Here is a 23,507-nt window from a genome sequence, read left to right as displayed (position 1 = left end):
CCGTGATACTGGCGATGGAGCCCTGCATCCCCAGGTAGGTATCACTGCCTTGACGACCATGTGCTGAGTAGATAGGTGAGGGCATGAGCGGTGGCCTCCAAACCGTGTGCCGGTATGATGACAGTGAGTGTGTAGTGCAGTGCAGTGCGGTCAGTTGCGTGGAGCTAAGGGATGATCCGCTTGGCGGGGTAGAGAGTTCAAGACGACGTAGGGAGGTGCAGTGGGAATGCTTATCGACAAGGTTTGAGAGGGGAAGTGGCAGGGGAATGAATGCTACAATAGCGCTGGCGATCCAGCATACCCCCCAACCGCACCTTCAGCGCCCTCAGCACCCTCAGCACCCTCGCCACCTGAAAGCCGCTGTAGCTGGTTGGGCTGCCCCTCACCTGGAATGGGGGCTCAGGCAGGAGGGGGGAGGACGTTGCATCATCCCACGTAAACCATCCTCAGTCATCCGTATGCCTCTGATCTCCCCCGCCTCTACAACTCGGTAGATTCTCCCCAAAGGTCTCTTCTACGATATCAACGCTCGAGGAACACATCGGTATCGCCGTTGAACACAAGTTACCAAACACTCTCTCTCTCCGAGCACAGCAGTACACACTGGCCGTCGCCACGATCCTACGACGCCTGTCGATCCCAAGAGCTCCCAAGCTGCCCCCGAGCTCAACACACAAGCCAAACATACACTTTCTGCACCGAACGCCCTCTCTCGGCTTCAAGATGGCCTGGCGAAGCTCCGGCGCAACAAACAAGGACTTGGTGGAGAACATGTGGCGCAACGGCCTCCTCAAGGACCAACGGGTCAAAGACGCCTTTCTAAAGGTACCGCCCTCCCAGTGTCGCTGTTGAGCACCGTCTGACCTGCCAGGTTGACCGCGCACACTACGCACCCTCCTCGCCCTACGAAGACAGACCCCAATCCATCGGCCACAAGGCCACCATTTCAGCGCCGCACATGCACGCGACGGCCGCCGAGTCCCTCCTTCAGCACATACTGCCGTCCGACAAGAGGCCGGCACCGCGAGTGCTGGACATCGGCTCCGGGTCCGGGTACCTGACACACCTCCTCGCGGAGCTGGTAGGCGACAAGGGGCTCGTGGTCGGGCTGGAGCACATCCAGGCGCTGCATGACTTCGGGGAGGCCAACATGCGCAAGAGCGCAGAGGGGAGGGCGCTGTTGGAGAGCGGGAGGGTGAGGTTCCGTGTCGGTGACGGGAGGAAAGGGTGGGTGGAAGCGCCGCGGGAAGGCGAGGAGGGTGCCGGGACGGGGTGGGATGCAATCCACGTCGGGGCCGCCGCGGTGGAGCTTCACCAGGAGTTGGTGGATCAGCTCCGCGCTCCGGGGAGGTGAGTTGCTCGGGCCCAGTGTGTGGCTCTCTCAGGCTTGATACTGACCTGCAAACAGAATGTTCATTCCCGTCGAGGATGAAAACGGCCAAGGCCAGTATGTATGGGCCATCGACAAGAAGGAGGACGGATCCGTGGTCAAGGAGAAGTTGTTTGGGGTTCGATATGTGCCTCTGACCGACGCGCCCAAGGCCTGAAAAGTCCCCTGATGACTTGACGGCTTGTCATGGTATATGATTCCTCGGTCATCTGGCTCAGCAAATTCAACGACAGACGGACGGCGCACCCATCGCCGAGGTCTGGCCTGCGGCGTTGGCTTTTTTATTAAAAAAAAACACTTAGTGCACCAGGAATGAAACCCAGCCATGATAGCTTCATCTCATTTGGCATTGGGCAGCCGGCATAGTACAGCATTTAGTTAGTGCCGGCGCTGTCAACCCTGCAAGCCGCATCATAAACTGCCTGGGCGCCATCTTTTGATGGATACAGGGCGGGATTGCTTCCTCCCAGGGCATGCGGGGACATTCGGGGCATTAGGCAGATGCGAACTGCATTAGTGGCTACAGTAACCCGCCATCATCAGCTTACGCTCGCACTGGAAAAGGCCCACACCTGCTATCGAACAAACCGAGCAATGAGGCTATTGGAAACATCGCAAGGCACACAACCTCTCGGAGACTTTGTCAGCTTTGAGGGGGACAATGTGCCCGATTACGCCATCCTCTCGCACACCTGGGGAAAGGAGGAGGTGACGCTGCAAGATGTGCGCGACCCGCAGAAGGACATTACGCTGATGGCTGGGTACTCCAAGATCCAGGGAGCCTGTCGACTCGCCCGCAGCCAGGGCTACGACTACATCTGGATAGATACTTGTTGCATCGATAAAACGAGCAGCGCCGAGCTGTCGGAGGCCATCAATTCCATGTTCAACTGGTACGAGCAAGCCGGCATGTGCTACGTCTTCCTCTCGGACCTGGCGTACCATTATAATCAAAGACCTGGGCCGTCTCCCCCAACGGAAGCGGCGCTTCGAGAATGCCGGTGGTTCACGCGGGGGTGGACGTTACAAGAGCTGATTGCCCCCGACAATGTCGACTTTTACGACAAGTACTGGACATTTGTCGGTTCCAAGTTGGATGAAGCGTTTGCGTCGGTCCTATCCAGCGTCACGGGGATCAACCTCGATGTGTTGAGCAAGGCGATGCCTCTCGACTCGACGAGCGTCGCCGAGCGCATGCACTGGGCATCCTCGCGCGTCACGACTCGGAAGGAAGACATGGCGTACTGCCTGATGGGTCTCTTTGGTGTCAATATGCCGCTGCTGTACGGCGAGGGCATGCGGGCTTTCATGAGGCTGCAGGAGGCGATACTCCAGGAGACGGAGGACCACTCAATATTTGCGTGGCATAGTGACTACCAGATCTCGACGCAGGAGGCCGCCTTGGACCAGCATATCCTCAGCGGCCTCCTAGCCCCCTCGCCTGCCGAGTTTTCCCAGTTTGAACATTTGCGCCCCTTACCGGCCCATGGGACGTCGGTCAGCCAGCCGATCCAGCTCACAAGCCAGGGGGTACGGATATCCATGTATCTCGAGCCCGTGGCTGAGCCGGGGAGCACTCCGGACGACGTTTACGCCGTGCTCGACTGCGCTATCCAGGGCGACGACGGGGACCACTGCCCGCGCATCATGCTGCGGCGGCTTGCGGGGGACCAGTTTGCACGGATCCGGACGGGGAGTGTTTGCACGGTCATCCCCGCCCCGGATTCGACCAAAACCGCGAGAGGGAGCTACACGACCATCTTCGTGAAGAGGAACCCCGTGTACGTCCTCCCCGACGTCTCGACCCTCAAGGCGGGATCGAAGGCGGCTGCCAGCCGGGGCGGGACGGAGGCGTATCGGGTGGTGGACACGTACCCTCCTGGGCCGTGGGTGCCGAGCCTGGGGATCCTCAGATCCGGGAACCCGTACTTCGAGCCTGTGCTCGCGGGCCTGCGGTTCGAGTCGCCGACGAACCCGCGGATCCAAGCCGATGTTGTCGTCGGGTGGAGGAGGGTAGATGGGGAGTGGAAGCTGTGGTGCCACGCGTGCGAGACGCAAGATGGCCTAGGCGTCGACGTGCTCTGGAGGGACATGGAGTTCGCGCTCAGAGGAGGGTATGAGCACTTCCGCCAGACGGGCATGATGGTCAGGGTCAAGGTCGGGGCGGACGAAGGAGGCGGTGGGGGCTACGAGGTCCCTATTGAGGTCAAGCTGGTCGAGGTCGACCGGCTGGGGAGAAAGGGGGTCAGGATCGAGTGCTGCGCTCCTTTGCAGCCTCACATCCCTGGGTATCGGGGGCCCGAGGCCCGCGTTGCACCCGGGGGATGAGAGGGCCCGCGTGCCCATGGTTAGGTAGGCCGCCGGCTGCCGAGATTGATGCCAAGATTGTTGGGAGCGCTAGCGGTGTGCGGACGAGAATCTATTAACACAAAAGGAGAGTCCAGGTCTCTCCCAAGCATACGCCGGTGTTGTTTTCCCAAACTTGGATTGGTGAGCCTTGAAATATATATCGCTTTGTGCCGTTCCCTATTAGCAAAAAAATGTGCTACAATTGCAGGTTCTTGCCTATTAGCCCCACGAGCGCGGTTAGGCTAAGATAAACGGTTATTGAATATAAATAAATGATTATTGTGTATATATATATATAGACATGGCTAAAACGGGGGGGCATCACATACGAGGGCAGGTTCCCAGACCATCCACCTCAAGCACGGTGCAACCACAGAAAGCACGCTCCTTGTCCCATCCCTAACCCGGCACCGAACGAGGAAGAAGAGAAGGGAAGAAAAGAAAAAGGAAGGGAAAAACGCCTCATAAACGTCGTAAAGTTTTTTTAGATCCGGTTTTGCTCCTCCTCCTTGACAACGTCGGCTTGCCTCGACTCCAGGGTCTTGCCGAGGTGCGTGTACATCATGACGACGTTGGCAATCTGCGGCATGTGCTTGATGCTGAGGAAGGCCTGGCCGTGGTCCATGCCGGCCAGGTACATGAGCTCCATCTCGCCGTGGCCGGTCCAGCGCTTGGGGGTCGTGGCCCACTCGACCTTGTCGTAGCGGGTGTAGTTGAGGTCGCCAAAGTAGACGTAGCTGGCGACGGCGTCCGGGTCGGTGACGCAGTCCTCGCCGCCGAGCACGACGGTCGTGCGCTTGCCCTGCAGCTGCGGGGTCCAGAGGATGAAGTCCTGCCAGCGGAAGCGGCGGGCGAGCGTCTGCGCGACCATGGGGTCGGTGGCGACGAACCAGATCTCCCACTCGTTGCCCCACGTCGGCGCGCGGCGGGTGAAGTTGTAGGCGACGGTGGGGAGGTGGAGCAGCAGCGAGACGGGGTCGATGAGGACGACCGAGTTGATCTTCGTGGCGATGTCGGGCCGCCGCAGGAACGGCGAGGCGAAGAGGGTGCCGAACGAGTTGCCGACGAAGACGAAGTCGTCGTAGCCCTGCTGCTTGAGGATGGCGTCCATGCCGTCGACGAGCTCGTCGCTCGACGGGAGCGGGGGGCAGATGCGCGAGGAGACGGGCAGGATCTCGATGCAGAGCACGCCGACGTCCTTGGGGATGCTCCAGAGCCAGAGGAGGTAGGGGAGCATGCCGATGCCGACGCCGTGCATGAAGAGGACGGGGCGCTGCGTCTTTGACGTGTGCGGGCGGACGAAGTAGCTGAGCCCCGGGCTGGCCGACTCGTTGGGGGAGAGGAGCGTCATCGGCCGCAGGGGGAACACGGAGAAGAAGGTGTTGCGCGGCTGGCGGTAGAACTTGAAGCCCCTGATGAAGAGCACCATGGTCGCCAGGAAGTCGAGGAAGCCCACCATCTGCGAGGGACGTGTTAGTAAGGACGCACTTGCAGATTGTGTTTGGTCATCGCCGCCGTTTCAAACATACCATGTAGAAGAACAAGCTCCGATGGGTGATGGCGATGGGGTCGAAGCTGAGGCGGATCGGGGCGGCGCTGCCGACGCCCGCCTTGATGGTGACGCCGGCTCGCTCCTCGGCCTCGGCTATGTACTCCTCGAGTTCCTCGTCGTGCTCTCCCGGGTTGCCGTCCTTCTCGAACAGCGCCCACATCATCCAGTCCTTGACATTCTCCCTGCGAATGTCCCCGAGTTGGGCGTGCGAGTGCCAGTTCCGGATGTAGTGCTCGACATCAGGGGCGTGGTCCAGGCCCTGGTAGAACAGCTGCCTGCGCTCCGCCTGCGACGGAGACGCCGGGCGAGGGCTCTGTTGTTGCAGGCGGCTGCGGTACGGCACGAACCAGGCGAAGTAAAAGATGATCTCGATGGCGCCGTACACCTCGACGAGGATGGAAAAGGGGTGGGCGATGCCGGGCACGCCCGCGATGGCGAAGATGAACCAAAAGTATAAGAAACAGAGCAGCCCTAGATACTGCAGGAACACCACCATGGACCTCACCAGGATGAGTTCCGCAACCGTTCTTCCCACGAGCATTTTGAAAAAGACTTCGACAGGGGCGGGGCGGGGGAGGGGTTGGTGATTAATTAGAAGGGGTTCGATCTGTCAAAGTCTCTTGGCTTTGACGGCGACTGCCAACGAAATCTGACAAGTGCAGCGGAATACCGCCATCTTTAATAATGCGAACGACCAAGTCAACAACAAGTCTGGGGGGACCCGCGTCAGAGATCTACGAAACGGCATGGGTCCGGCATGGAGCGGCGGGCCAGCCGAGGAAGATCACTGCTTCTTTTTTTTTTCTGCCTTCCTCGCCGGCTCCACGCTTGTGATTTCAGATTCCCGGGCCATGCTCGGGCCAAAGCTTCTAAATGCATTCCTTGTTGGCTGGTGCCGCAAAGGTACGGCGTGGATGGTGGTCAAGGGGAGCGCGCCGCCATCGGACGAAACCAAAACGATTCTGTCCGACCCAGAAGGCAGACAAGCAGTGGCGGAAGTCCAGCGTTGAGCGTCGCCCCCGGCGAAGCCCTCCCAATGGCATAATGAAACGCCACTGTCTGTGCTGTAGGGTTGGGTTGTGGAAGCAAAGTGCGAGGTCATGTAAGGGTCTTGCCTGTCGTGCCTGTCCTGCCTGGGCCAACGAGAGGACTGGCGACCAGGAATGGTGGGTGGGTTCGAAGCCAATTGCCCGATGCAGCCTGCCAACGAGGCGCTCGCATGAGGGACCGGGTGGGTGGCCGTCAAGAGGTCAGAGCCCGGGAGAGTGTCCGGACATGGCAACCCACGTCGACATGTGTCATCTGGAAAGCAACATGTCGCAACGGCATCGCGAAGGCGACGACGGGTTTTCGTCCGGTCGACATGCACAGATTCGTGGATGGCATTGCAACGCAGCACCGATCAGGTAGCGGAGGGCGAGTCGGAGAAGCAGAAACGGGGTCGGGAGGAGCGGATAAACAAAGTCAAATTCGAATACGATGGGCGGTCTGTGAGCGTGAACCATATGGTCGCGCGAGGGTGGTGAGCATGGCAGACTCGTCGAGCCTCGTCTTGGGAGGCGCAGGGTTTCGGTGATGGAGACGTAGGGAGTTTGGCAGATTCCCAAACCAAATGCACCCTCGGCACTTCAGCTCTCACCTCGCCTCAAACCACTTCACGTGAACTCATCTAGTGCTGTGGTCTTTGAAGTTGAAGCTAGTATTGTTCATGGTACACGGTGATAATTCTACGCAGTATAAGCTTTCGATGTGTAGTGTAAGTAAGTTCCCTCGACGCACTCAGAAGACCCCCACCACGCACTCAAATTGTACGTACCGGTAGTCTAGTGTACATAGTACATAGCACGCAATGATGCCCTTGCCGGATTTGGACACGAGTCCACCCGCTGTTTTCCCGATATCTCATCAGCAAACCACAGCAACTCCACCTTGCCGTGGCACTAGTCCCCTTCTGGCCTAAACAAAAGCCACCCGAACTCGAATCCGCCCGCTCACGTGACCCTACAGCCAACAACTGGGCTTATGTGACTTTGAGGGACCGCCAGGTATCCACCGAACCCCGTCGGTTGCGATAAGACAAACGTGGCTTGACCCACTTTCGACTATCAAAAACGCCCGACTGGACGCCACCAAATCGTGCGGAGGAACTTTGCAACCGTTATTCCAGCCCTTTAACAGCAGTCAGAAAAGCCACCCACGGTGATTCGGGTCAACTATGCAGTGTTGGGGCCCGCTGAGGCTTGCAAAGACGGCTCCCAATCTATCCCTCCAGGCAGGATAAAAGGCGCCGAATGCCTCGCTATCCAAGTGGAAATGAAAGGAAGCATCGCCATCATCTTTACTTCGCTCTCACTCTCACTCTCATCTCGAACAACCACCCAAATTCTGCACTCTGGAAAACCTGCCTTATTGCATCTCATCTCTCTAAACACTTGTGGGTCCTCCTCATCCGACGCCCCACCAGCCCCGATCAGCGCCGACCCGGTATTCGCATTCCCGCCCGCATTCGTCGCATCCGTATTCGGAACCTCCTGTTACAGGCCGTCTGATAGCCATGTCTTCTGGAAAGACCGTCCTCTTCCTCGGCGCCACCGGTGGCTGTGGCCTGTCGGCTCTTCGACGGTCTCTCGACGCCGGCTTCACGTGCATCGCCCTGTGCCGCACCCCCTCTAAGCTGACGTCCGTCTTATCCCCCGAGAAGTACCCCAACCTCCGTGTCGAGCAAGGCAACGCCCACGACACGCAATTCGTTGCGCAGCACCTCATTTCGCCGTTTGATTCGGCACGCCTTGTCGATGCCGTTGTCTTCTCCATCGGCGCCTGGTTTGAGTTGCGCAAGATGAACCTCGGGGATACCCACGTTTGCGAAAAGGGCATGACCGTCTTGCTCGACGCCATCAAGAGCCTGCGCGCCGAGAAGAATATCACCGGCAGCCCGCGCATCGTTGGCCTCAGCAGCACGGGCATCTCCAAGTTTGGGAGAGACACCCCTCTCGTCGTGGCGCCCATCTACAAGGGCCTCCTGCACACCCCGCACGAGGACAAGCGCGCCATGGAGGAGCTCATGATCGTGAGCGGCGAGGCCTGGACCGTCCTTCGCGCCAGCTTTCTCACCAACGGCAACGAGCAACCCGAGGGTGCTGTCCGCGTCGGTATCGAAGACCCCGTCAAGGGCGTGGAGGAGCTGGCCATCGGGTACTCCATTTCTCGCGAGGATGTTGGCAAATGGATATTTGAAAACATTTTGCAGAAGGATGGCAAGGACAAGTATGTCAAAAAGGTTGCAACCGTTACCTACTGAGTGCTTTGCCATTTGTAACTTTTCATCCTCCCTCTCCCTCTTCCTCTTCCTCTCCCCTTGTTTCAGTATTTCTTTTACGTTTGATAGACATCTTCCCTTATGATACCCCTATATTTCGTCTTCGATTTGTAGTGGTATGCAGTGGCTCTAGTTAATGATAATGATATAACATGGCTTTGTCGTCGATTTTCGCCCCCTTGACCAATCATTGATGACGCGCATCCCGCACTTGCATTCCCCATTCCTCGAACCATCGCGATCTTACAGTTGTCTTCATTTGGCTGCCTTGCCTCACATCGCTCTTGTGCTCTATATTTTGTAATCCTCAAAGAAAGGCACCAGCCTCAACGTCAAAGACTTGCCGACTCCATGGTGCGTCTGAGAAACCGAACGAGATCGTCCACGCCTTCAGGCTCGGTAATCCAATGCCCGCCGGACTGGTACTCATGCCACTCGACGTTGGATTCGGCCACGTTATGCAGAGCATCACGCAAAATGCGTCCGTTTTGGACGGGAACGATTTCGTCATCGGCGGCGTGGCCGAGAAATACGGGTGTCGTTCTTGTCCCCTCCGTCGGACCGGGGCCCGATCCTCGTCCAGCCCAAAACTCTGATCCCAATAAGCGGCCTTTGGAAAGGCTCTGAGTCCCGTACGGAGCCAGTTCCGGATAGGCCCAGCTTGAAAAGCCAATGAGGCCAGCTAGACCCTGGTTATCCGCCAAGAATGCTGCTACGGCTGTGACGAAACCTTGACTGATACCGCCCAGATATATATTCCCTCGGCGCACGAAGTGTGACTCATTGGATAACAGGTCAGATACGAATTCGATGCTCCGGCACAGGCCGATGCTTTGCAGCTCTGGCCGCTCACTCGGGTTCTCGACGGACCACATGTCGAACCATTGAGACATTTCCAGGCCAAATCGTTCCGATAGGACGGAGAGGGCGCTGGGAAAGACCCATTTGAAAGTTGGGAACAAGCCCTGGAAAGTTCGCGCGTGAGGCGCCGTGCCTTCGAGTGCTATGTCCCCTGCCAAGTGCTCGGATATCTCACTCTCAAAGAACTCGCCCGCGAACTCGTCGCAGTTGCTGTCCCTTCCATGGAGAAGGATAATGGTGTGCGTATGCTCTTGGCCTTCCGCGGGGCCGATGGAACGCACTTTCCATTGTGCGCCTGCAGCCACCAGTGCCGTAACTATTGACTTGGAGGAATCACCCATCGCGACCGTGACGCGGGATTTTCTGTTGATGGATCGTGAGATGATGTGGTACAAGTTGAAGTAGCCCTGATTAGCGGACCCGAGGTATCTTATCTCCGAAAAGGGCCGTTAAGGAAGCAAAGCTTAGTGTGCTTACCGAAGTTAACGTCGGTAACCCACTTCTGAGTTCTAGTACTTTAAGATTCTAGAGATTAAAGCAATTGCTACATCTAACTGTTGAAATATAGATGAGATAGGTATTCTTAAGGGTAGAGGATCTAATGGGCTGGTGCTTAAAGCTGCTAAGAGTTGTATTATATAGAAAACCCAGCCTGGATCTTAAGCTTAGACCTTATTGGTTGAGTGTATCTTAGCAACTAGCAATTCAATACTGAAGTGGAATAGTAGGGATGGATGGGCGCAAAACACCACAACACACCCAGCGACTACCATGCACCCTAGGTTCCGCCTACCATAGAGTGACTTCCCATCCGCAGAGCAACAGAAGCGTCAATTGTCTGTCATCTGAACAGACAATCGCACTTTCTGGGCTACACGGGGAGGGTCGAGAGTTTGCCTTGTTGCTCAGTGGTCACCTCCGCTACCGTTGCACGCGCGCACAAGTGAATTCATAGAAGATCTCCAGATTACACAAAGAAAGGAGTATCAATGTGATGATGTCTGATCAGGCTCACTCTGCTCTGATCAGGCCTAAATACTTGCTGATGACTAAGGAAAAGACAGGATGGTGATGCAGTCAGGGGTAAAGTGGCCCTGCTGTCTACATGTCTGCATAGGCCGCGTGGGTTGAGCCCCGCCCCATTCCAATAGTGGTAGGCTGTCTAGCTGCTTATAGAGAAGCCTAGAATGACGTTAGCAACAGCAACACCTAGGTAGGCGAGCAGTGTGTGTTAGGCATGCATGCAGTTGCAATAGTTAAAGGAGACTGGGAATAAAGGCGTGTTGGAGGGGCTGGAGGACTTGCTGTTGCTGAAGAGGGCGATGATGATGATCCTATAGGCCTGCAGGGCACCAGTAGAGAAGTTTAGCGTTGTATAGAGGGTGCCCTTGAAGTAGGTTGGGATGAAGGCGACCTTAGAGACAGTGCTGTTTATGTTGAGGTAGGCGAGGCGGGTGAGGGGCAGGGTGGTCCTGTTGGTGAAGGTGAAGTTGGGGAGGTCAAATTACTGGACTAGAGGTTGGTTTTGGGCCATTGTGGATGTGTCACTATTGAGGTTTGGTGATGAAGGGTGAGGTTATTGCTGTTCACGGTTTAGAGACGTGCTGCAGGATTAATCTGGGCAATAACAGCCTGGGACAGCATCAACAAGGTGTAAACCCGACTTTCTAGGGACTCATGCATTTATTGTTTACAGAACTTTCCATCAGTAGGTTAATCTTAGCGGCCGCCCAGACCGGGGCGGACATCCCGAAGGCCAACACAACCGTCCGGTCGGTCCGCCCGCCATCGCGTCGGCCGCATCCTCGCCGGTCACAGCTCCGTCACACCGGTCGTCCCTTTATATAACCTTGAAAGAATAAGAGCACCCCAGAACAGATCATTAGCCACCAAGCAAGCATCTATCAGAAGTCTCACAAGTCCTGCCATTACTCCTTGTACGACTGCAACTCATTACAGCCACCACAACAAAGACACACCTGCACCGAGAAAACAAAATGGCCTCCAACGGTGAAGCCTTTATCATGAACCCCTCTACCCTGGAGCCGCCCGCGCGCTTCGCCCACATGCGCCTTGCGCCCGCTGGCCCCCACCACACCATCTACATCTCAGGCATTGCGTGCGTGCACCCGGCCACAGGCGAGTAGCCCGGCGCAACAGATAACGGCGACAGCATATGCACGCTTGATGTGTAGGTGTAGATGGCGGCGGCGCTGTCCCACATCAACCTCATCATCTATAAGGCGACGGGCGGGAGGGGCGGCGTTGTGAACCTGATTGACAGCGTGGTGTATGTTGTGGATATGTAGAGGGACTACTAGGGCATGAACGAGGAGTGGAACAAGATGTTCGCGACGAGGGCCGAGGCGCCAATAAGGGCAACGGTCGGGGTCAGGGAGCTGCTGGATCTGAGGATGTTGGTGGAGATTAAGGGTGTTGCTGTTGTTGAGATGTGAAGGATAAAGGTATTAGCCAATACAATGGGAACAACTGTTTTGTCACAGCCATCTAATTACGCTCAATCTGTAAAGTTTGGTATCATAATGTGATGATGCCTGCCAACTGGTAAGCAAGCTCAGCATGACATTGAACAGCCCACTTCGTCCTGAGGTGAGTGTTAAAGGTATTCCACTGTACCATGTACATACAATGTGAGGATCCCCACACTTGCATCTGTGATACTTTGGGTTATATCTGATTCCGACAGTAAGCGCACTCAATTAACCAGACGAGAGATCTTATCAGCCAATAAAGGAACTTGCATATCTATGTTATCATCGAGTCAAAGCGGTTGGACAGCGCCGTCATGCACGCCGATAAGCGAACACTCTGACCGTCGGTCCGCCCGACCGACGCCGGTCCGTTGATCGACAGGGACCATAAATGACCAACCTTCATCCGGCCCATCTCATCTCCCCAGACACCCACGACGACATCCAGCAGCAATGGCCATCGCACAAGCTGCCCTGTCAGCCATCACATCGGCGGCGGCGGCCCCCTCCGCCGTCGCCGTCTTCCTCGCCGCCATCGCGGCAGCCGTCCTCCTCTGCCGCTCCGCCTACCGCGCATCCCGCTTCCACCCGCTCGCCGCCATCCCCGGCCCGGTCCTGCCGCGCCTCTCCTCGCTGTGGCTCAACTACCACGCCTTCGTTGGCGACGAGGCCACCGCCGTGCACGCCCTGCACGAGCGGTACGGCCGCGTCGTCCGCACGGGGCCCGCCAGCGTCGACGTCGCCGACGGCGCCGCCCTCGACGCAATCTACCTCGAAAAGGGGGGGTTCCTCAAGCCCGCCTTCTACAGCAACTTCGACATTGACGGGCACGCGACGCTCTTCAGCAGCACCGTTCCCGCGCTGCGCGCACCGCGCGCAAAGGCCGTGCTGCCCATGTTCAGCACCGCCAGCATCCGCGGCCGGGCGGCGGGCCCGCTGGGCGCCGCGGCGCGCGCGTTCGCGGACCGGCTGGCGCGTGAGATCGACAGGGCCGGGCGGGCGGGCGGGAGGAGGGGAAGAGTCAACGTGTTACCCGCCGCCAGGGGGTTCGCGCTCGACGCCGTCACCTCGTACCTGCTGGACTGCAAGTACGGCGCGTGCGAGGAGGACCTGGGCCTTGCTAACGATGCCGACAAGACAAACAAAGGCCGGATGTCCGCCGAGGCCATGGTGAACTCGTTCGTCGCCGTCGGGAAGAACTGGTATCTGCCGCCGTGGGCGTTCCAGCTGTACGAGGGGGTCATGGGGTACATCGCTCCCGATCCGCAGGCGACGCAGAGCATCTCCGCCGTGGACGCGTTCCTCGCCGGGGTCGTCGACCAGGCCAAGAAGGACCCCCAGGGGGCCTCGTTCCCGGGCAGGCTCCTGGCCGCCGGCTTCGCCGACGACGAGGTGACGGCGCAGTGCAAGGACCTCGTGTTCGCGGGCACGGACTCGACGGCCATGAACCTGGCCACCATCTGCTTCCTGCTGGCCAAGTCGCCTGACAAGTACGAGCTCCTCAGGCGGGAAATCGCGGCCGCCGACCCCTCGGACGAGGACCTCCAGGGCCTGCCCTACCTCCAGGCCGTCATCAGGGAAGGGCTGCGTCTGAGCATGGCCAACCCGAGCCGCCTCCCGCGCGTCGTGCCCGCGGCGGGCCTCCGCTGCGGGGCCCTCTTCGTCCCCGCCGGCGCCGTCGTGTCCTGCACGCCCTACGAGCTGCACCACGACCCGGCCGTGTTCGCGGACCCGCTGGCCTTCCTGCCGGAGCGGTGGCTGACGCCCGGCGCGGCGGGCGACGCGATGAGACGCGACTTCATCCCGTTCGGGCGCGGGCCGCGGCAGTGCATCGCGCGGAACCTGGCCGTGGCGGAGCTCAGCAAGGCGGTGGCCGTGCTGGCGGCGGAGGACGGCCTGAGGGGCCTGAGGAGCGTCGGGGAGAGGATCGAGATACTGGAGTGGTTCAACAGCCACGTCAAGGGGCACAAGATTGAACTCGAGGTGGTGGGTGGCAAAGGTGAGGAACGGCGCACATGACACATTACGATAACATGATAATACCATGCCAAAGGGTTAACAACACGGTGCGTTTTACAAGTTTGGTTACAAGGACGGTACAGTAAAGTTACGCATAGCCACTAGGGGCCATTATCCATAACCCCTTTCGCGCTTCGGCTTGCCGTGATATCACGCCTGCGCGTCAATCTCCGTGTACCGCGCCACAATCTCCTCCACCATCCTCCTGATGTTCCCGGCGGCCGAGAACTTGACGCTCAGCGTTTCAAACAGCTTGATGGCCAGGCGCAGCGTCTTGGTGGCCTTGCTCTCGCGCAGCATGACGGCCAGGCTCTTGGGCTGGGCTGTGGTCGTGTACGTCAGCGACAGCGCCGAGGTGAAGAGGGCGAGCAGGTTGAGCCAGTTGTAGGCGAAGCAGCGCTGGCGGTGCATGGCTGTGGCCTTGCGGATGGCCTTGCCAACGGCGTCGCCAAGCGTGCGCACGCGCGCGGCGTCGAGCGTTGGGAGCAGCGGCGACGGCTCAGTGAGCCACTTTCACCCTAGCTCACCACAGCTCACCTTAGCTTCACCCTTAAAGCAGCGTCTCTAGGTGAGCTCCGAGGGAGCGTAAAACGCAGAATCCGTGGAATTATGTGCCATGCCATGCCCAATCATACGATGACCCTGAACGGCCACGAGCAGCGTGGACGTCATATAACCGAAACCACCGCGAGACTGGCACTATTGGAATCGAGGACATCATCTGAAATAAAGTCTCAACCGAAGATGTACGGAAGAGACCAAGAAAGAGGGGTACGGCAGTGTCCTTGTGCAGTGACTAGTTCAGCCCCTTCTGCACATCTTCGGCTGGGAGGCTAACCATCATACATGTCTACCTTCTTTAGCTGGCTTCACAATTATGAGATTCGAGCAACTTCGGTAATTGATCAACATGAATACCTGGAAGAATGACAGTGCACCCCACTTCAGCGCCAGAACGAGGAAGCTCATTCAGGGAAGTCGAGGACGAGACGGCGGCGGCGGAAGTTAGATCAATGATCTGGCTCGGCAAGATTAAGGCTCCACGATCTACAGAGAACTCTATACATGAAATAGGAATCGGGCGAGCAAAAGAAATCACGGCCCTTATATGTTCGTGGAGGGCCCTGACTGTAGCCTGAACGCCTTCTCGGGGAAATTTGTTGCCGCAGAAGAGAACGTGCCATCAAATTCAACACCACAAAATGTGTCATTGGGGTGGCCATCGGAGATAAATCAGTCGTGGATGCTTCAACTCTAGTTTACCCTTGATTATGGTTTTCTCAAGTCCGTGGTAACCGAGACTATGGGTGTGTAGGACAATAGATACCAAGTACGGATGGGAAGAATAGACGTGGAGGCAAACGCCCCGCAACCAAAGGGATCTGATTGATATTCATGACATTAGTGCAAATTAGACTGGCTCAGTCTCATCTTTTGATAATTGCAGGCATGTGCAACTCCCCCCCGCTCTCTCCAAATGTAAGGGGTCAACGAGATTTCAACACAAAGGAACAACTGAATAGGTCACACATTGGATACAAAGCGTCTCTAAACCAACCTTCAGCCATTGCTCATTCAGGTTTGTACTTGTTGGTGGAGTCAATATTATGGTGTTGGTTTCACAACCCCTGCAGTTTGTCGCCGCAAACCACAGCCAATGCGTACCAAGCAAAGAGTACAACAAACAGGACAAAGCAATTTAATAATAAACAGTGACAGTGCAACTAAAAGGATAGAAACAAGTGTACCTGTCATTGGTGTGGTTACACGATACATTGAAAGAGTTGCAGATATTTGTTTGCGACGAGAATACGCCAACGCCGAATTTCTTGACTAGATAGAAAAGCAAACCACGTAAACGTCTGGCATTTCTAAACATAGCCAAGTATTGAGTTCTTGAAAAGTTAACCTGTCAGCACATGTCATCGTGAATCACCTCTCCTCTTTCTCTGGGAAACATCTTTCTCGCTATAAACCTGGTTTTCAGCAACCACCGTGGGCGTTTTCTGTTATCAAATTACCAGCACCTGCTCCAAAAATGTCCACAGGTTTAGAACACAGGCTATACAAACCTCTTCTTGCTTTCAGCATTACGGCATCTTGCATTTTTACGGGTGAGTATTCGTTGATCGCTTCCCTTTCTTGGACTCTAAACATATTAACGTTGATATTTTATGCTGACTGTTCATTCATTTAAATCGTAGGCTACCAACTGAGCCTCTCGAAAGTTTCCATTGACACGATCATGGGCCCACCACGCTTGGGCGCGGCCAATGTGCTCAATCGGTTTCACAGCCTCTTCATCAGTGGCTTCTACCTATCCCAAATGACGGCCTTACTTTCGGGTCTCTGTTGCTTTGCCAACGCTGCATTAGGCATAATACATTGCTACAGACACTACTCGGTGGTCAGTTTCGGGCTCTCAGATCACGTCCCGCGCTTATTGCTTGCTGGTGGAATAATGGTTGGGATTATGCCATACTCTTTTGCGCTTGTTGTTCCAGTCGAAGAGGAAATTATGGAGATAGAATCAAGACTTACGAGAGGAGAAGATGTGTACTTGGACAATAAGGACATTCGGGAAATGATGAGCACGTGGAGATTGTTTAACTATGGGAGGATGGTGTTGCCAGTTCTAGGCGCCGCCATTGCGTGTACTTTATGGTAGTCCACAGTCATGTATTACGAAGGATTCAAATGCCCAGATCCAGGCGGATTGTTTGCATTCAGGTAGTTGATTATAGCAGACGTGGATGCTTAATGAGAACCCACAGACATCTATGCAATATCAGTTCGAAGAGACCCAGTCTCATGCTATCAATGGTACGAGACACCTGAACGTCCCAAACTCGAGCCGTTTCCAAGACTTTCGTTTTACTAGGAGACGCATTGAAGCTTGAGGTGTTTCTCAAACTCTTTGATAATGCAATCATGGCCGAGCTACTGTTGTGCTATTCTTTTAATGGACAGCCGAATTAAGCAAATAAAGACGGTTTTGTGAGACATGTAACCAGTCTTTGTTGTACATTTTATTTTGCTCAGACTATTGTCTTACTCTGCATGAAGAACACGACTGTTGTTCTTTTGGTCTACCATGGCTGGATACCATCCTGACTGACCACCTTGCCGACATCGGCATCCCGCTCCCCCTCCACTACCTGCTTGATCAAATTGCCTCCCAGGCTCGGGTCACCAGCACCCATCTTCTTCAAAAGCTCTTGGTTCCCTCCCAGATTGGTAGCCAAGAATCCTGGGGAGATGCACCACACTTTCACACCATCCTCTTTGAGCAACCAATGCCAATTCAACATAACCAGGTTGAGCGCGGTCTTGCTCGCCCGGTACCCAGCCTGAATAGTGTAGGGCTTCGGCCACCCAGCAGGAATGGTGCTATTGGGTTGGAGCGGAGATAGCCCGGTACTTTCCAAGCCAGTAAGGGTAGAAAGACCGCTAGTGATGAACAGAATGCGGGGGTCGGAGGACTTGATGAGGAGAGGGGCAAAAGCGTGGGTAATGACGTGTGTGCCGGAGGTGTTCACATCATAGGATTTGTTGAAATTCTGGCGAAGAGTGCGAATGTCTTCAGGGTCGTAATTTTGAGGCACGAAGTCGTGCGTAGCGCCTATTTTGATTAGACGGATACACCATGACTCTGGGCACACAACGGCAGCCCATGGGTTGGGCAAAACTTACCAGCATTGTTGACCAGCACATCAATGTGCCCATGCTTGTCCTTAACGGCCTGCAAAGCTTTCAAAATGGAGTCATCGCTGGTAACATCAACCTGGACAAGCTCTAGAGAGCTGGAGGTGGACGGAAAGTCCCTCTCGAGTTCAGTAATGGCAGCCTCGCCCTTGGTGGTAGACCTCGATCCGAAGATGATGTGATACGGTCTTTTGGACTGCAAGAGTGCTTTGACTGTCTCATACCCAATGCCAGTATTGGCTCCGGTGATGAGAAGAATACGCTTGGAAGACATGGTATTCTGACTGATTCTGAGGTATTGGTGGACTGGTTATTACTGATCGAAGGGTGTGCTACTGAAGGCGTCGCAATCAGCAAAGGTGAATGAGGCGGCAAGAATATGCCTTGTGCTCTTTATAGTTCAAGCACTTTGAATCTCTTTTGGTGACCAGATTAGACCGAATGGTGATTCATGTTACCCGAGACATGGCTGGCAATGGAACTCGTGTCCGGATTTAAGCTTCATAACTACGAAGTACCCCGTACCCGGGGATTGTGTTTACCGTAACGGCACAGCAAAGGTGCATCGTGCCGCAAAATAGCCTGGAAAGTGGAGAAGGATGCGGAGCAACGTTGGCCAAAGTCCCCTTTGGCCGTTTTTGTCGTTCTAGGAGCGAATAAATAAACGCGAAGCCGCGAGATCATTTCTTTCACACGCCATTGTTTGGTGGGGTGTTGGGGCTTGTAGGATATTGACCTTACGCCGCGCGGCTCACCATGCACATGTCTTACATTTGTCCCGGTGCTGCGATGGAGTGATTAATTGCGCCGTTCGTAGCTTGCATCTCTAAGCACTAACAGACACCAAACGAGAGTGGTCCTAGGCGCGATAACTTACTCCGTTGGCGATCACCCGTTCTTGTTCTGACATGTATATGGATATCACGCAATGAAGAAGCAGGGCTCGGCAAACATTCCCGAATGCCTCCGAATGACGTTAGTCAGGACAGAGGTTGCCCAATCTCCCTGTGGTCACTAGTCAGTGATTAGACTTTATCGCTTATCCACGTCGTAACACCCACCCACGCCTTTATCTACAGCTTAGCAAACCGCCCTTGGCTCGCACCTCAACCCGCCTGCGGAATATTGGCTGAAAGCTCTCCTAAACCAATCGAAAGTATCATGACAACTCCATCGGTTCTTCTCGTCGGCGCCAATGGTCCGCTAGGCGCCAAGATCCTCGACGCCCTTGTCGCTGCTAAATCATTCAAGCTCAGCGCCCTGAAGCGCGCCAGCTCCCGCAGCACCTCCGAGTACCCCGCAGACCAGGTGCAAGTCATCGAAGTCGACGATGAACTCTCTTTTGAGGGTCTCAAAAAGGCTTTTACGGGACAGGACGTTGTAATCGTCAGCTTCCGTTTGCGTAACTTTGAGCAGCACCTGCGCATTGCTGAGGCCGCCTCGGCTGCGGGTGTGAAGCACTTCATGCCCGCCGATTTCGGCAGCATTGATGCAGACAACCCCCGCGCGCGGGAGCTAATCCCCCTCTACCGTTACAAGCTCGCCGTGCGCCAAAAAGCGCAGGAATTGGCTGACCAAAACCCCTCCTTTGCGTGGACGGGCATCGTCTGCGGGCACTTTTTCGACTGGGGTGTTAAGGAAGGATTCCTGCACGCCTACCTGGACAAGAAGGCCATTGACATCATCGACGGCGGCAACATCAAGGCCTCCGCCACAACGCTGCAAAGAGTTGGAGAGGCTGTCGTGCGCATTCTCAAGTTGGGCGTCATCGAGGAGACGAAAAACAAGACGCTTTATATCCAGAGCTTTTGCATCACGCAGCAACAGCTACTCCAGAGTCTGGAAAAGGCAACATCGTCCAAATGGACAGTCAACAACATCGAGTCTGAAAAGTTTATCGAGGAGCACAAAAAGAAGGCAGATGCTGGAGATGCAGAGGCGATTGAGGACCTCGTTTTTGCTGTCGGTCAATTGGACGCGGACTGGACCAAGCATGAAGACTTTGCAATGAAGACACTGGGATTCGAGGATGAGGACCTTGACGCTGTGATTTCAAACATTGTCGCCAACTAAACAGTTTGACTGCCATCTTCAGTAGCTTCAAGATTATAGATTTATAGATGGTATTCCCGAGGCACATGCGGTGTGGGAAGCTAGAAACATCAACCAGTAAACGCAACGTAAAACAATTCAAATGAAGTCATAATATGACATGGTTGTGAACATAAGGGGTGGACATGCTCCAACTTTTTTTCTCTGGATGGGCTGGGAATATGTTCGCGTACACCATGTTTCCTCAACCATTTAACTCCGGTACCGTGCTCTATCAACAAGCTTGAAGTACAGCACGAGTTCTCTCGCCTCCCGTCTTTGCATTGATCCGGATTCTTGGGCGATGAATTGTGTCGTAATATCCATAGTTGAAAGCAAAGAAGTAGATCACCAGCGAAATGACCACCACAGATGGACCAGTTTTGGGAACTGCTGATGAGGTCTTATGTGAATGTGCCCAATGCCGATGACCTTGTCGACTATTCCTTGGACGAGATGCTCGAAATTGCGGCAGGAAGATCTCTCATATCCTCCAGAAAAACGTCAAACTCTGTCCTCACTTTCTCCATGTCTTCGTCCACATCGTCAGTCCATCGATGGACGTATACAGTCCTTAGCCCAACTTTCTGAGCCCCTCGTAAATCATACGCATGCGCTGCGACTAACACCACCTCCTCTGGCTGAAGCTTGACAAGCTGCAATGCCTTCTGGTACGCATCTGGATTTGGTTTATAGACACCCAATAGTTGACTGGAAAACAGCATGTTGAAGTTCAGACCCGACGAACGAGTGAGATCTAGCTGTAAGCGGGTCGTGCCATTGGCATGAACAAAAACTTCAAGGCCGAGATCCTCGCGGAGACTCTTAATGGCCGCTGAGACTTCGGGCCAAGCAGGCTGAGAATGCCACGCCTTGATCAATCGTGCTTGTATATCAGGGTTGAAGTGAGTGCTGTGCTCAGACTGGTTCAAAATTTTGTCGAGTACGCGAACCAGGGTGATATCGATGTCTTCAGGCTCAAGATTCTGACGAAATCGTTGATCGTTCTCAATGAAGTATTGTCTGCGCCATTCAAGGGCAAATTTGGAGGCTTCGTCTTTGGGAATTGACGAAGGCAAAGCTCCGACTACGCTGGTGTGCCAGTCGAGGCATGTGCCCATGAAGTCAAAGAATACCGCTTTGATGCCGGATTTTTGAGGAGGCATGTTGGGCATAGTAGTCAAATCAAGCGAGAAAGTTATTTGAGAGCCCAAGATCAAGAACTTCAGGGGGGAATGCTTGGCAGCGATTGTCGGGATTTATATGCAACTGAAGATGGCTATGGCAGGGGTTGGCAACCCGACCACAATCCTATTAATAATCACTTGTCGCGCCGTTCAAAGGGCGTGGCTTAGCTCCATAATCCTCCACAATGGACGACGATGTAAGCCAATGATACCGAGGGCGGGTGGCCGGTGCCTTGGAACCCAATCGATCAACCCCAATGACGTTACTTGACCTGATGGTAATCGGCGCAGGTCTGTAGATCATAGAATCCTTGCGACGATGACTGCAGTTCTAGCTGATGATCGCTTTGGAGAACTCCAAGGCTTGTATCGCCACTTGGGGATAGATTTGTTATATTACCGTACCAACTACATCTCAAACAGTCGAATTTGAGACTATTTCGAGACTCATTCTAGTATCATTCATAAAATGAGTTCATTGGCTTATGAAACAAGAAACATAATGTTGCCATAACCAGTAATGTTTTGAGTTCATCAGTTTTGTATTCCTTAAGTAGCAATTGGGCATCCGTCATCGTGATCTTGATTTATCGGTGAAGGATACTCCGTTCTAGAAACCTTAACGGTATGTAGAAAACCGCGCTCAGGACGAATGCCAGCTCAAAGCCAATGTCGCCAGTGGTCTCCGCGATAGGACCCGTCCACCAAGCCTGAGCCATACAGGGAATAACGAGGCCAAAGCTCAAGATGCTGGCTCCAAGCGCTGCCACCCCGCTAGGGAGGCCCGAGGCGATATTCCAGACGTGATGATCGTAAAGCTTGTAGTCTCCCTTGCGGAAGATAAAGTGTTCCACCACAACAATACCAACAAAAGAGGCTGACCAGTACCCAATCACAGCCACAAAGTTCTCCAAGTTCAGGAAGAAATCGTCGGCGGCCTTGATAGCAACGGGGATCATGATAGCCGTGACGATGATAGAGAAGACATATCGAGGAATTCGGACGAGCCAAGGGATTAGTGTCTGGAAGTTGAGTGTGATGGCGTACATAGTACCGGAAACGTTGCCAAGAAGTGTGAAGGCGAGAATGACGACGATGAACTTGCCAAACCCTCCAGCAGGCGACAACATGGCGGCCAATACACCTCCAACGAGTGTCTTATCGTAGCCATCTTGCCATTCTGGCACGTTGGAAATGGCTCCACCAATGGCGCTTCCCAGCGTCATTAGAAGGATGGTAGGGAGTATCAACCCGAGGTAGCTATAAGTAAAGACTCGGTACCTTGGAGCAATCAGTGTCTTGGTCTAGTACATCTGGAGTGAATAATACTCACGAAGAACCGCGAACCCGTGGGTCAAAGTAGGTTGTAAGATCCGAAGCAATACAAGCCCATGGGATCATGTATGAAGCAACAATCATGCCGAAACTCAATATTGAAGGAGCCGTTGCAGGGGCCATCTCGGCTTGTTCCTTGAGGCGAGAACCTCCACAGCCGGTAGCGATAACTATCGCAATCACTGCTGGGATGAATGCATAAGATTCATAAAAGTGCAAGATCTTGAACCCGCAGAATGAAATCAAAAGGGACAGGATTGCAATGAGTACGATGCCCAAATCAGGGCTGAGGGCACCATTGGTGACGGCTGAGAGACACTGGCCGCCTACAACGCAGATAATGACACAAAACCCCGTCAATGTGGCCAGATTCAGCACAACCGGCACTGAAACGAGATAGCGTCTGGGAAGAGAACATTAGCAAGACACGTTGTGTATTCAGACAGGAGGACCTACCCAAAACTGAACCGCGCCTGAATCATTGAGCGCATACCCGTCTTCGGTCCCAAAGTGGCGAGGAATGCCGGTGCCAGAGTCGAAAGCAATGTGAAGAAGAGAATGACAAGAGATGAGTCGCGAAGGTTGAGACCAAACAGCGAGGGGCCCAACATGCCGAAGGTGATTCTAAGAGTTTCAAGTACCGAGTCAGTCTTGCAGCCGTGAAGATAGTTTTTGATATATGGACTCACGGGAGGATGTTAGCATTCATAGAACACCAGACGGTAAAGGCGTTGAAGTAGCGAGTGGAAGTCCGCTCCGCTAATGGGATAGGTTCCACTCCCTGCTCTTCTACGCGGCCAAGACGCAGGATCTTGTGGAGGAAGCTGCCATTCCTGCTATCTCCATAGCCAGGACCTATTCTTTCTGTCTCGTAGTCCTTCTCCTGGTCGTGAACTCGCCTCTCTGTGGAGGTTGGCCGCGAAGCCTCAATATCTGTCATGGTACTGATGGGTCTGGAACTCCCTCCCTAGCAAATGGGAACCAAAGGGATGAAAACTTGTCCCCAGTGTGGATACTTGCAACGGAACAACACACGAAGAAGCAGAACAAAAGGCTCTACTTCGTTGCGAGTGGTGAGACTGGTTATGTGCTTCTCACGGGTCCAATACAAGCCTAGATGAATGGCAAGGCAGGGTGGCAATTTGGCGTGTGCGGTATGAGGAACCTGAGGCTGTCAACGACGTGCCTACGAATTACCAAATTAACG

General features: G+C 54.7%; 12 protein-coding genes across 12 annotated transcripts; 6 read left to right on the top strand and 6 right to left on the bottom strand.

The window, feature by feature from the left end:
- Positions 1-723: 723 nt before the first annotated feature.
- EsH8_I_000057 (protein-L-isoaspartate O-methyltransferase) lies at positions 724-1,547 on the top strand (the record flags this gene model as incomplete). Its single annotated transcript, XM_083267470.1, has 3 exons — positions 724-825; positions 872-1,350; positions 1,409-1,547. The coding sequence occupies 3 exons, from the start codon at positions 724-726 to the stop codon at positions 1,545-1,547; spliced, it is 720 nt and encodes a 239-aa protein (XP_083117908.1).
- A 437-nt stretch (positions 1,548-1,984) lies between these two features.
- Positions 1,985-3,718, top strand: EsH8_I_000056 (uncharacterized protein; the record flags this gene model as incomplete). The annotated part of the gene is made up of 1 exon (XM_083267469.1): positions 1,985-3,718. One exon carries the CDS (start codon positions 1,985-1,987, stop codon positions 3,716-3,718), a length of 1,734 nt encoding a protein of 577 aa, XP_083117907.1.
- A 505-nt stretch (positions 3,719-4,223) lies between these two features.
- EsH8_I_000055 (uncharacterized protein) lies at positions 4,224-5,832 on the bottom strand (the record flags this gene model as incomplete). Its single annotated transcript, XM_083267468.1, has 2 exons — positions 4,224-5,198; positions 5,269-5,832. The coding sequence occupies 2 exons, from the start codon at positions 5,830-5,832 to the stop codon at positions 4,224-4,226; spliced, it is 1,539 nt and encodes a 512-aa protein (XP_083117906.1).
- Positions 5,833-7,845: 2,013 nt separating this feature from the next.
- On the top strand, positions 7,846-8,592 carry EsH8_I_000054 (NAD(P)-dependent oxidoreductase; the record flags this gene model as incomplete). Its single annotated transcript, XM_083267467.1, has 1 exon — positions 7,846-8,592. One exon carries the CDS (start codon positions 7,846-7,848, stop codon positions 8,590-8,592), a length of 747 nt encoding a protein of 248 aa, XP_083117905.1.
- A 350-nt stretch (positions 8,593-8,942) lies between these two features.
- EsH8_I_000053 (alpha/beta hydrolase) lies at positions 8,943-9,812 on the bottom strand (the record flags this gene model as incomplete). Its single annotated transcript, XM_083267466.1, has 1 exon — positions 8,943-9,812. The coding sequence occupies one exon, from the start codon at positions 9,810-9,812 to the stop codon at positions 8,943-8,945; it is 870 nt and encodes a 289-aa protein (XP_083117904.1).
- A 1,656-nt stretch (positions 9,813-11,468) lies between these two features.
- On the top strand, positions 11,469-11,618 carry EsH8_I_000052 (uncharacterized protein; the record flags this gene model as incomplete). Its single annotated transcript, XM_083267465.1, has 1 exon — positions 11,469-11,618. One exon carries the CDS (start codon positions 11,469-11,471, stop codon positions 11,616-11,618), a length of 150 nt encoding a protein of 49 aa, XP_083117903.1.
- A 798-nt stretch (positions 11,619-12,416) lies between these two features.
- Positions 12,417-13,982, top strand: EsH8_I_000051 (cytochrome P450; the record flags this gene model as incomplete). Its single annotated transcript, XM_083267464.1, has 1 exon — positions 12,417-13,982. One exon carries the CDS (start codon positions 12,417-12,419, stop codon positions 13,980-13,982), a length of 1,566 nt encoding a protein of 521 aa, XP_083117902.1.
- A 150-nt stretch (positions 13,983-14,132) lies between these two features.
- Positions 14,133-14,393, bottom strand: EsH8_I_000050 (uncharacterized protein; the record flags this gene model as incomplete). Its single annotated transcript, XM_083267463.1, has 1 exon — positions 14,133-14,393. One exon carries the CDS (start codon positions 14,391-14,393, stop codon positions 14,133-14,135), a length of 261 nt encoding a protein of 86 aa, XP_083117901.1.
- A 2,678-nt stretch (positions 14,394-17,071) lies between these two features.
- Positions 17,072-17,961, bottom strand: EsH8_I_000049 (uncharacterized protein; the record flags this gene model as incomplete). The annotated part of the gene is made up of 2 exons (XM_083267462.1): positions 17,072-17,604; positions 17,676-17,961. The coding sequence occupies 2 exons, from the start codon at positions 17,959-17,961 to the stop codon at positions 17,072-17,074; spliced, it is 819 nt and encodes a 272-aa protein (XP_083117900.1).
- Positions 17,962-18,848: 887 nt separating this feature from the next.
- On the top strand, positions 18,849-19,760 carry EsH8_I_000048 (aromatic alcohol reductase; the record flags this gene model as incomplete). The annotated part of the gene is made up of 1 exon (XM_083267461.1): positions 18,849-19,760. One exon carries the CDS (start codon positions 18,849-18,851, stop codon positions 19,758-19,760), a length of 912 nt encoding a protein of 303 aa, XP_083117899.1.
- A 458-nt stretch (positions 19,761-20,218) lies between these two features.
- On the bottom strand, positions 20,219-20,944 carry EsH8_I_000047 (HAD-like domain-containing protein; the record flags this gene model as incomplete). Its single annotated transcript, XM_083267460.1, has 1 exon — positions 20,219-20,944. The coding sequence occupies one exon, from the start codon at positions 20,942-20,944 to the stop codon at positions 20,219-20,221; it is 726 nt and encodes a 241-aa protein (XP_083117898.1).
- Positions 20,945-21,552: 608 nt separating this feature from the next.
- On the bottom strand, positions 21,553-23,240 carry EsH8_I_000046 (purine-cytosine permease family protein; the record flags this gene model as incomplete). The annotated part of the gene is made up of 4 exons (XM_083267459.1): positions 21,553-22,246; positions 22,299-22,703; positions 22,757-22,924; positions 22,990-23,240. 4 exons carry the CDS (start codon positions 23,238-23,240, stop codon positions 21,553-21,555), a joined length of 1,518 nt encoding a protein of 505 aa, XP_083117897.1.
- Positions 23,241-23,507: the final 267 nt, after the last annotated feature.

The sequence above is a fragment of the Colletotrichum jinshuiense genome, chromosome 1 (genome assembly GCF_051148585.1).
Source record: "Colletotrichum jinshuiense chromosome 1, complete sequence".
NCBI classification, from domain to species: Eukaryota; Fungi; Ascomycota; class Sordariomycetes; order Glomerellales; family Glomerellaceae; genus Colletotrichum; species Colletotrichum jinshuiense.
This window is presented reverse-complemented; position numbering and strand designations above follow the sequence as displayed.